The sequence below is a fragment of the Scardinius erythrophthalmus genome (genome assembly GCF_964197995.2).
Source record: "Scardinius erythrophthalmus genome assembly, chromosome: 21".
Classification (NCBI taxonomy): domain Eukaryota; kingdom Metazoa; phylum Chordata; class Actinopteri; order Cypriniformes; family Leuciscidae; genus Scardinius; species Scardinius erythrophthalmus.
The window spans coordinates 20856550-20868517 of NC_138241.1; the positions used below are offsets into that span (position 1 = coordinate 20856550).

At 39.0% G+C, this 11968-nt stretch overlaps 1 protein-coding gene across 5 annotated transcripts; it reads right to left on the reverse strand.

The window, feature by feature from the left end:
• Nucleotides 1–451: 451 nt before the first annotated feature.
• chst3a (carbohydrate (chondroitin 6) sulfotransferase 3a) lies at nucleotides 452–9998 on the reverse strand. Of its 5 annotated transcripts, none has more exons than XM_081350267.1 (4): nucleotides 2782–2888; nucleotides 2532–2607; nucleotides 2235–2421; nucleotides 452–2109 (listed from the first exon to the last, which is right to left on the reverse strand). In XM_081350267.1, exons 3-4 carry the CDS (start codon nucleotides 2312–2314, stop codon nucleotides 936–938), a joined length of 1254 nt encoding a protein of 417 aa, XP_081206393.1. In that variant the 5' UTR covers nucleotides 2315–2421; nucleotides 2532–2607; nucleotides 2782–2888; the 3' UTR covers nucleotides 452–935. The 5 variants fall into 5 exon arrangements, with proteins under 5 accessions (XP_081206393.1, XP_081206391.1, XP_081206389.1 ...); XM_081350265.1 differs by having other exon boundaries at nucleotides 2532–2672; nucleotides 2782–2883; XM_081350263.1 differs by lacking the exons at nucleotides 2532–2607; nucleotides 2782–2888 and adding an exon at nucleotides 9586–9998.
• Nucleotides 9999–11968: the final 1970 nt, after the last annotated feature.

The following is an 11968-nucleotide window of genomic DNA, read 5'->3' on the forward strand; positions in this document are numbered from 1 at the left end:
CTAATGAGACCTTATTGTAAAGTGTTACCAATATTTCTCTTGGAATATTTTTGGCGTTCTCCTTAGTATTTAGCTTTTGAAATAAAGTATTTTGATCTCTCTTTTTTTTTTAGGAATAAAATCATTGTTTTAATGCCATTTACTTCAGTTTCTAAGCATAAACTTTAAATGTACATTTTTATTTTCCAACCTTTACTCTTCAGATTCTATTTTTGTTGTAATATACATTTTTAAAAAAGTCAATTGCATGGACAACGGCCTATTCTGTGCCTTTTTTAGAGAGAGACAGACAGAACAATGTCACTATTGTGCTTCAGGATCACAGCTGGCTGTCAAAAGCTGCTTTTTATACTGACTGTCTCTTCACACAGTGGATGTTCCACAGTTTCACATCTGGTAATATCCAGTTACATTTAGAATGTTTTACATCCTACAATAATGAGAGATGACATATTTTGACAAAGCCAAATTTGGGCTTTAATGTTAACAAAGCAATTTAAATTAACTTTGCTGATCACACATAAATAAGATTTCTGCTTGCTTCCCTTTTTGTGAAATAATGATCCTTTAGTTTCTTTTCAGAAAAGAAAAAAAAAATGCTGTAGACACACACATATATACACACATTCACAGGCAGATCATGTCTCATCTTATGAGTATGGATGATTTTTGTCCTCATCAAACTTTGTTTTTTTTTTCAAATGGAGACATCTCAAATCAATAACTCATAAAATCAGTTATAGCTTTTCCAGGAGGGTATATGTTCAAATAAGTCAGGTGATGCATGCCACAAGTACCTCAGTGTAACAAATGTCCCAGTGTGTCTCTGCCATGCATATTTTTTAGTCCACATTCAGTATAAAAAGAAAACCTTGTCACATTTCACGCTTGGTTTTCCTTTAACAATGAATGCATCAAAGAAATGTAATCTATGACTAAATAAAATGTTTTTCTTCAAGCAAACTAAAAGATTTGTTTAATAGTGTCTGTTCACTGTCTACAAACCTATACCCAAAGAGTTTCATGGTCGGTCCACAAACTTTCTGGACAACTTGGGCCAGTTTGAATGGTATACTACGCCGCCATTTCTCCACCTGTTCTGATGAGTTTTTTTGGGTGGAATACACGCCACCTGCCTCCGTTGATGCATGCGTGTTCCTCAGGATCCAGTCCCGTGCTTGTGTCGTCATCGGAATCTCAGTGAAATTGTACATTTCTGCTGCTTTCTGCATGGGGTACCTGGCGATATCCTCGTAACGTACCAGCATATACCGGTTTTTCAGCCATTTAGGCTGACTCAAGCCCAACTCGGCAGAGATGCGGATGTTGTTACAGTTTCCTTCAAGGCGTTTGACCTCCTCGTCCTCTATAGGCACATCCCCATTCACAGCCCAACTTTTCCAGTTCCGGTACTTACCGGCAAAGGCCACCATCCTCGATGCCAGGATGGCTCGAGGATCTCTCACCAACTGTATGAGTTTGATATCCAACCGAGGGTCCTCTACTAGAGAACGAAGTGTGTCCAGCTGCCGGACCCTCACTGTTTTGATCACCCTGTGCTGTTTTTCTAGGCAGACCTCAGACGCCAAAGTCAGATTGAGTGGTCCGCAATGCCTAGTCCTGCAGCGGTACCTCTCAAAAATGTCTTTTACGACCGGAGTGCAGACTTGCTCCTCGCACAGGGCCATACTGGACTCTCTGCGGAACAGGGCAGCGGTGACGTGGTCCCGTGGAGGAGGGTTAATGAAGTGCTCCAACATGGAGAAGTTACACAAAAAGAGATGCTGCAGGACATCCCTGTACACCCAAACAGAAGTGCTAGCATTTGTGCCACTCTTGCCAATCGATAGCATCCTCTCCACGTGCCAGAGTGGCTCAAAGAGGTAAAACATGTTGCCACCATGTTGGTTGAAGAACTCGCCCACAAAGGAAGATCCTGTACGAGTGGTGGCCATCAAGAGGATGTGCTTCCGGCCTGCCTGAGTGCCATTCTCAGAATAAATGCCCTCTGGATAGGAACTGTTGTCCTCCATTACTACCAGACCATTGTAGGGCACTGGAGGCTCCGGCGTCTGTATGTTCCGTCGGAGTGTCAGCTTATCTGAGACCCTGGAGATATTAAAATTAAATTAAAATTTCATTTTTAAAAAACTAATTAAAAATCATTTAAATAAATATTATTTCTGGGCAGCTCAGAATGAATAATTATTTTCAATGAATTCAAGCATTCTCACCTTGAAATGATGTTGTTTTCTTTTTCAATGATGACAAGTGCCACAATGCAGATAATGATGACTGCATACTTGTTCCTCATTCTCAAATTAATTTCTTTTTAGGAAATGCCTCCACGGACTTCTAAATAGTCGCTGCTGCCAACTGTTTTGGGTTCATCTCATGTCAGAACCTGGGTCTACAATTCATCTGCAATAAACAAAATCAAGACAAGAGTGTTGGCACCATTTCCACACAGACATAAAACTCACTAACACACCAGCCCTAAGTATTGATTCCAAGCGGTGACAGATTTATACCGTTTGGCACAGGAGACATTTCAGCTTTGTTCCCAAACAAGCAGCCTTTACTGTCATCACCTGTCCAGTAATTCCACTAATGTGGAATGATGAGAGATGGTGATGATGAGGTCCACAGGACACAATGTCTCTCTTTGGTTACTGCTTATTGTGGATCATCATAAATCAGTACTACTTTAGCATTTTAATGCTGAAATATAATAGTATTTAAAGCGTCGGTCAAAGATTTAGGTAATATTTTTGTGCTCACCAAGACTGCTGTAACATATATGCTGTGTTTTGGCTCTGTTTTCCCTGTGCCTGTCGTTTGACCCAGAAGTGGGTTTGATTGTGTATTCCGTTCACCTGTTGTTCTTTAATTAACTCATTAGTCCCTGTGTATTTAAGCCCTGAGTTTCCCTCTGTGTCTCATTAATGTGTTGGTTGTGTTTGTTTGTAGTTCTCATGTGTTCCTGTTTGGTCTATTAAAGGATTGTTGTTTCTTATTTATTCATGTGCTACTTTCTATATAACCACCTGCGACAGCTGCAATTATTTAATTAAAAAAAACTGTAATATTTATGAAATATTATTACAATTTAAAGTGACTAATAATTGTGTAAATAAAAGTGACTAATTTAAATATATTTTAAAATGTAATTTATTCCTGTGATGGCAAGCTAAATATTCAGCAGCCATTACTCCAGTGTTCAGTGTCACATGATCCTTAGGCTACGTTCACACTGCAGGCTGAAACGACCCAATTCCGATTTTTTTGCCCCTATGCGACCTGTATCTGATCTTTTCATGACAGTCTGAACGACACAGATCCGATCTTTTCAAATGCGACCCAGGCCACTTGGGTATGTGGTCCCAAATCCGATCTTTTGAAATGCGACTTCAGTCTGAACGGCCAGGTCGCATGTATCCGACCCGCACGTCATTGATACGCGAAAAACGTCATAATTCTGCATTGAAGTAAACGGACTGCATATTCGTCGAGCTGAGGTAAATCTGCCGAACGGGTGTACCTCGACGAGCCCGTTAATTAAAAAAAAAAAAGAAAAAAAAAGCCCACGGCCATTATATATACGTTATGTTAACTTATTTGTGCTGAATCTGATATTAGATAGGTCAGCGGCTGCTGTCTGGCTCTTGTGTAACGGTCGCTGCGTGCGTGTGTGTGTGAGTGAGAGAATCACAGTTAGTTAAAGCAGAGACGGGCTCTGGTTAAAGTTTAGCTACTTCCGCAAACAACAAGTGACGTCGTTGACCGTTGAGTACTCTTCTGCACATTCGGGTCACTTCTGGGTCATTTCACGTTCACACAGGAGATCACAAAAGGTCGCATTTAATTGGAAATGTGAACGGCCTTGCAAAAAAATCGAATTTTTTCAAAAAATCGGAATTGAGCATTAAGCCCTGCAGTGTGAACGTAGCCTAATTTGCTGCTCAAGAAATATTTCTTATTATTATCAATGTTGAAAACAGTTGTGCTGCTTAATATGTTTGTGGAGACTGACCCCTTTTTCAGGATTCTTTGATGAATAGAAAGTTTAAAGGGGTGGTTGATTATAATTTAACTTTTCTAACTTTAGTTAGTGTGTAATGTTGCTGTTTGAGTATAAACAACATCTGCAAAGTTACAACGCTCAAAGTTCAAAGCAAAGGAAGATATTTGCTTTTAAAGAAATCGTTTTTTAAGGACTACAACAAACGGCTGGTAGGGACTACACGACATTCGTCCTGGGTTAGTGACATCACCAACCCTAGAATTTAAATAAACCCCTCCCCCGGGAACGTGATTTATAGATTGTATAAAATATTTTCTTCTCTTACCTCCCTAAAAATGGTTTAGTCCGATCTAAAGTATTTATTAATTATTCAGTCAGTGACAGACAGACCCAATAAAATTGTAAGTCCCACCCCAGCTCGTGAACAGAACCAATCAGAGTTGAGGCGGCAGTGCCTGAAGTTAACATGAACTTGGTGGAAGAGCAGGAGACTGACTGACTGAAACATGTCGGGGAAAAGAAAACATAAATCAGGGTACCAGAAACGCCATGAAAAGAAGGAGAGGGAGGCCAGGAGAGTTGTTGTTTCCCAGTCGATAAAAAGACGTTCTTAAAGACAGGTTGTATTGTTATTTCGCTGGGAATAAGAAAACTACCGTCCACAGCCTGCCGGGTACTGTCACTTTTCATTATCGGGGCGCACCACAATCGACCGAATGATTATGTTGTCAAAATGACTGTCTTTTTACACTATTGTAAATAGAGTTAAAAAGTTTACACGAGTCACGACGCATTGCATTATGCACCTGACCTGCCGGCTTTGTTTAATAATATTACCAGTTCCATATTATCTTTATTAAAAAATAAGACAATCAATTATTTTATTTTTTAAATTTGACTGCATTCTTGTCAATTTCTAAATGTTTACTTTTTGATTTATGAATTATAACAGACTCATGGGAAAAAAACTTTATTTTGCTGTTACTTTTTTAAAATTGGTTTTATTATAATTTAACAATTTCTTGCTTTTTGTTAGTTTTTATTAGTTGTAATTTCTATATAAACTTTTAACTTTCAAAATAAAGGTTTTACAACAACATCACCATCTTCTGTTATATGTGGGCCTCCATGCTCATCTATTGTACGGTATATGATATTAGTGGAGGGTGGTGGGGGCCCACATCAGTATTTTTTCAGGGGCCCCCCAATCCTCTAGCTACGGTCCTGGCCTGTTGCATTCTACATGTTGTCACTTCTTCTTGAGTCTCTCCATCATTGTCTGACTTCGGTTTGAACATAAAAGGCTAAAAGTTTTTGAAATTTTTAGTGCATGTCTGTGTGAGGTAAAAGGGACACAAGTTGTTGTAGCTCCTTCCCCCTGTGCTGGGAGCAGCAGCTCATTTGCATTTATAGGGACAGACGAAAAAAAAATGCATTTTTGCTCACCCTCAAAAAGTGACAATTTTAACAGGCTATATAAAAATATCTGTGGGGTATTTTGAGTTAAAACTTCACATACACACTCTGTGGACATCAAAGACTTATTTTACATCTTTTGAAAAGGGCATTATAACACCCCTTTAAAAGAACAGCATTTATTGTGATGAAAAGGTAATCTATCCGAATGAGAATGGAGTGATCCACAAGCTTCACAGCAAAATTCTAAGGAGCAAACAGGAAACTAAATCATAACTTAGAAGCTTTGGTTCTGCCTCTAGGCAACCCACAGTCAAAAAGAAAATGACACTTCCTATTGCAACAAGACTGAAATGTCTTTATTAAATCTTGGAAACCAGATGTGGAATTTTGTTTGTTTGACAATGAACCATTTTCATTTTCTGAGAAAAGAGTTAGGTAGCCTATACAGTTTCTGATAAACAACATGATGGGTTTCCTCTGCAGATGGTTTAAAATGATCTGTTGTTGTATAGAATTTATTTAATGTACTTTTCCATCCATCTTAGGAAAGCTGACAGTAACTACACAGAAATTCTCAGCTGCCCTTTCAACAAGGGTTCAGGACCTCTGAATTCCACAAGCCAGTTGTTCTGCATGTTGTGGGGGTAGTTTTGGTTTACCTGTTTATTTAACCTTTGTTTGGAGGTTTCTTTCCTCGTAAAAGTTGTATATTTAAAATGTAAATACTTCGAGATTTGAATACAGAGGTTTAAATAGGCTTTATGAAAGTTCTAAGGAAAGTATTAATGAATGTATAACAGGCTCTTTATTTGTACTGAGTAAAAACTCATAATGTAATGGAACTGTTTCCTGTAGGGAAGTGGTAAAGGAATGACACCATTACACCACTAAATAAATTGGGCAGTTCCATAGCAATAAAACCAATACCTTTAGTGTTTGACATGTTTGACCCCAGATAACCCCACTGAATGGCTTTAAGTGGTTGAGCTGCCATAACCTGTTTACCAGCAATGCTATGTGTACCTTTACAGCAAGGCAAATAACACCAATTGACAGGGGTTAATCTGGACCATATCAAGAATACATCTGTGCAAATAATCCAACCAGACCTCTGCCAAACAGCGGCTTTTATGAATGTGACATTTTCCTAAACCGTGCTAAAAACGCAAGGAGAGACAGTGCAATATTGCAGTCGTGAAGTAAGACGTGTACCGGTGGGAAAACTGTCATAGGTAAATGCCATGCAGAAATGCCATGCAATTTGTCTGCACAAAGAGTAGCATTTGGATATGACACAGTTTTCGAGCCGTCAAGGAATGATAGTGTGCAGTCTAAGTAAATATAAACCAATTATGTGGGCTTATTATGCCATAGCCGTCAAACTGTCAGGCACGCCGGTTGAGCTGAGATCTTTACATATTCAAAAACCACTGGAGCATTTGACAAATCTGATGATCTGCTCAAGCAGAAACGGACATCACTCTGTTCATCATTCCCATACAAATTACATTAATGGCTTCTCTTACAGCCTTATAGATGTGTTGGGGGGGGGGGGTGCTTAAATAGACTTACTGTATAGCAGTATTTCGGTTGAATTTTCTTTGTGTAAAAATACTTGATTTTTTTCCCTAGAAATGGAAGATCCACATCAGTATCTTTTTAAAATAAAATACAGTGCATCTGATGCATTCAGACTGGTCTATGACATATGGTCAATCATTTTAAACCTTTGGGATAGCAAACCAGGAGTATTACATGGATATAATCTAGTGTCATTTTCTGTCAGAAAACATGACACAGGAAGTGAGTTAGCATGGGTATCAGAGAGGTGTGTGCTGTCTGGGGCCAGGGATCATGTTTCATCCTTGTGTTTTGGTCTTGTTTCATTACTGAGCGCTTTGCGGTTCAGCAGTGCGTGATAGCGCCTTCTGGGAGATAGGCAGTGTTTAGCTGGAGTTCTTCTATATGAGATAAATCCACTATTACCAGTGACAGGCTCACTTGTGCTGCTTGGACCCACAAGTTGCAGCTGTAGCAGCGGTGGAGGAGGGGAACGGGAACAGGGGTGCATTTGTCATGGACATATCACAAAATGTATACATTAAATGAGACCTCCCAGTCTCACACCCCACACCCGCTCTGATCTGCGCTTCACACATACACCAATACCTCCTGCCACCCCCTTCCTGCCATTTGACCTGTGTTCATGGTCTGTGTGGAGGACGCGAGCCGGGTCTTCAAAAAACTGAAGACTAGGAAAGATTCAGACCCAGATTGCGTTTCACCTGCCTGTTTAAAAGCCTGCGCTAAACAACTGGCTCCTATCTTCATGCAGATCTTCAACAATTCCTAGCTGCTTCAAACGCTCCTCTATCATTCCCCCAAAAAACAAATCACTGGTCTTAATGTTATTGGAGAGATAGGTTTTGGCCCACCTGAAGGACATTACCAAGCAAACAGGTCTGTGTATGATCCAGTCAACATGGGACCGCATTACATCCTGCAACATCTCAACAGACCTGGGGCTTACGCAAGGATCTTAGTAGTGGACTTAAGTTCGACTTTCAGTACCATCATGCCTGATCGTCTCAGCCAATCTGATCCAGCTCTTTGTGCCAGCCCCAATCTGTCAGTGGATCACCAGCTTCCTGACAGACAGGCAGAGGGAAAGTGAGACTGGGGAAACTCACATCCAGCACTCTCACTATCAGCACTGGTGTTCCTCAGGGATGTGTGCTGCTCTCCCCACTGCTCTTCTCCTTGTACACGAACGACTGCACTGCACAAGTCCCCTCTGTCTAGCTCCTGAATTTGCAGATGACACCACAGTCGTCGACCTCATCCAAAACTGTGACGAGTCTGCTGACCGACTGGAGGTTGAACAGTTGGCTGTCTGGTGCAGTCATAACAATCTGGAGCTGAACACGCTCAAAACAGTGGAGATGATTGTGGACTTCAGGAGAAACCCCCCAGCACTCACCATCATGAGCGGAGTCATTTAGGTTCCTGGGCACTACCATCTTTTAGGACCTGAAGTGGGACACTCACATAGACTAGATGGACACAGTTCTACTCGACCGTCATTGAGTCTGTCCTGTGTTCGTCTATAACTGTCTGGGTTGGTTCAGCTACCAAAATAAGACATCAGAAGACTACATCGGACAGTCAGGACTGCTGAGAGAATTATTGGTGCCCCCCTGCCCAGTCTCCAAGATCTTTACACCTCCAGAGTGAGAAAAAGGGCTAAAAACTGTAAAACTCCCAAGACTGTACATTGTAAATTTGTACATTACATCGCAGAACTATACATCTGTAAAATAACATATCTGTACATTCAAATTTCTATATTTCTATTACTGTACTATATTGCGTTATTTGTTTATTTTTTAAATAATATTATAATTGTGTTATATTTCATTTTTATTGCCTAATTCCTATCTATGTCAACAATATGTCTATACGTTCCTCTGCACTGGAAGCTACTGTCACCAAGACAAATTCCTTGTGTGTAAACATAGTTGGAAATAAAGCTCTTTCTGATTAAAGAGACGTGGCACCAAATGGCTCCTCTCACACACACATGCACACACATAGTAAGGACACACTATTCTTTCACTTGCTGTTTTGAAGTAATCATTGTGGACAGAAGATTGAGCATGATGCCAACAATCTAACTACTAAATAAAATAAATAAAATAACTACTAAACAGTATGGTAACATAATATTTGCATTGTAAAAAAAACACAACGAAATATTCTCTAAGTTTTTTTAGTTTTTTTTTTGTTATGTAGACGAATATAAAAAAAAATGATATGCATTACATCTTCTGTCATACATCTTTTAGATTGCAGCTTTAAGATTAGATTGGTTCAAAATTGGTCCACAAAACCGTTTTATATCAAGCTGTGTTTTTCTGTGATACTTTTTGAAATGACAAAATCTTCAAATTAACTCAGTCACAGTCATTTGATCATATGGCTACAATTATTACAAGAAGAATAACACAAGACTGACTGACAACAGACTGTTGCAGTTGTGCTATTTACAGAACTTTGGCAGTAGTGAAAGTTATTACAGCGCGACTGTGGTAAAATAAGTATATCATCGAACTTAAGCTACTGAAAGAAAAAAAAAATCTTACCTCACTGACTGAACGAGTCTCCAGTGATTCATCTGGAGCAGCCTGAATGATCGCGACCGGTACACATTGTTCCTGTGCGTATATGAAGACTCCGAAGTAGCCCACTGCACTTATCTACGTGAGTGAAAACGCTAATTACACCAAAAAGTTAATTGGCCTATTAATAATTCCGTATTTCATGCCCTGATCATCGTATTTCCACGAACAAAAGGAGATCATTCAGTAAAAAGGATCTTCCAACTTAGGCATTTTTGCTGGAACTCATAAGTTGAAGGGTCCCAAATTAATTTCCAGACTCTCGCGGCATTGAAGAAACGACTTTTGATTAATTTATTTCCATTTGCGTTTTTCTCCGGTGCAGCATGCTGGAAAACGTGTCCATTACTCGGCGGGGTCTCCAAGTTTGGGCTATACTTGGATACACGATCACGTGGTCAAATAAGAACCCCCAGTGTGAGTGTTCACAAGGGCTTTTCTGTTTGAGGAGGGCCCTGGGACACTCTTACGTGGATTCCTTCACCCCCCTTTTGCTCTCGTGAGTCGATGGGGTGTGCTAAAACTAAAACACGCTGCGGTAATTTACGGAGACATGAACCCGTACACTCACTGCATGAATAATTGGCCAAAACAACTATTTGAATTACGACGCTCCTCACTCAGTGTCCCTTTAAAAATTACTTTGTAACATGGGTTCAGCCAAAAGTTTCATTAGTTGGGCCTACTGTTAAACTGGATATTTTTAAAACAGTACGTTTTTAAACGTCTTTCTGTAGTTATTTTTAGATGACAGTGTTGGCAAACATCAGTTAGTATAACTTGGAGTAGCCTAACCTGTTCAGGCAGATGTAGACAGGCTAGGCTTTATATGCGTTTTATTTAGTGTAGTACTCTTGTGTTTGACTTTTCGTGTTTGATGTGCTGCTGATTTTGCACCGAATGGCCCCAAGGATCACTGATGTATAGACTCTTGAAATATCTTAGTAGTACCACGAGGGAGAGCCTCGAAACATTCAGCAATAACATCATGTAACCACGTGGGGGCGGTGATGTACAGTGTTACTCACAATATTTTTTTCAATTAACTACAATGACTAAAATATTCAAATTCATAGCGCTTTTGTTGTTGAATGGACCAATTGTAAACTGCAGTTGTATAATCCAAGCATATCATATAGGCCTATATATACTGATTCCAAAAGCTATACGTACTGCCAAGCTGAGTCTTATCAAACCACTATAAAAGTGCCAGAGCTGTGCAGTTGAGGAACTGTAGTGTTCTTGTCTCATTAAACGTACGGTGTAAATGAGGTTTGGACACTCTTAAAAAATGGCTGGGTTAAAAGCAACCTATTGGCAACCCCAGCGTGATTCGTTGAATTTAATCAATTTTTTTATCGTAAGTGGTTGCACACAACTGATTTTAGCTACATTTAAACAAATGCATTAAGTTGAACTAAAATTGATTAAGTTCAACTAAATGCATTTGTTTAAATGTAGCTAAAATCAATTGTGTGCAACCACTTACGATAAAAACATTTATTTGGGTTGCAGTTTAACCCAATGTCATCTAATTTTGACTAAAAACCGGGCCAATTTTACCTCATTAATAGTTATCATTTCCATTTTTTTCTTGCAGCAAAGGTTATATATATATATTTAGTGAATTTATATAAATTATTTTTAATTATTTATATTGATAAACAAGTCAAGTCACCTTTATTTATATAGCTCTTTTTACAATACAGATTGTTTCAAAGCAGCTTTATAACAGGAAATGAATGCAACAAAGATTGTTTTGGCTGTACAGCAGCTCTAGAGGAAAGTCATTGTCCAGTTTAAGTAAGTCCAGCATTGATTCATTTCCGTTGTAAAAATTATTCATTAAATTAGAATGAATGGACATTAAACAAACAACATAAGCACAGTCTATCAATTTTTATTTGAAGGCAAGTTCTTTAAAACAAAATTTCTTTATCCTCTCCATAATGACCGCTTTAACTTTATTTACAGCTTAAAAACCAGAACCACGTTTGTTTACATCTCTGAAAATACTTTGGAAATAGGAGAAACATGAGAGAAAATGATTGGCTTGGTAGACCATGTAAAAGCTTAAACTGAGCTATAATACATAATATATTTTCAAATGAACTGAAGTTTGTGAGAAGATTAAAATGACGCAAATATGTTGATGACCCAGACTTTGCATTCAGTCCAAAGCTTATTTGTAATCCAAGACATAACATTCAAAAATGTGGATTGAAGATTTCAGATCTTTAAAAATGTGTTATAGTTATTGAAACTGGGATTCTAATGAAATAGCTAATCTGTCCCAGAGGTCCCAGTTTAGACGTCCTTAACAGTGACCTTGTTATAGCCCATATGA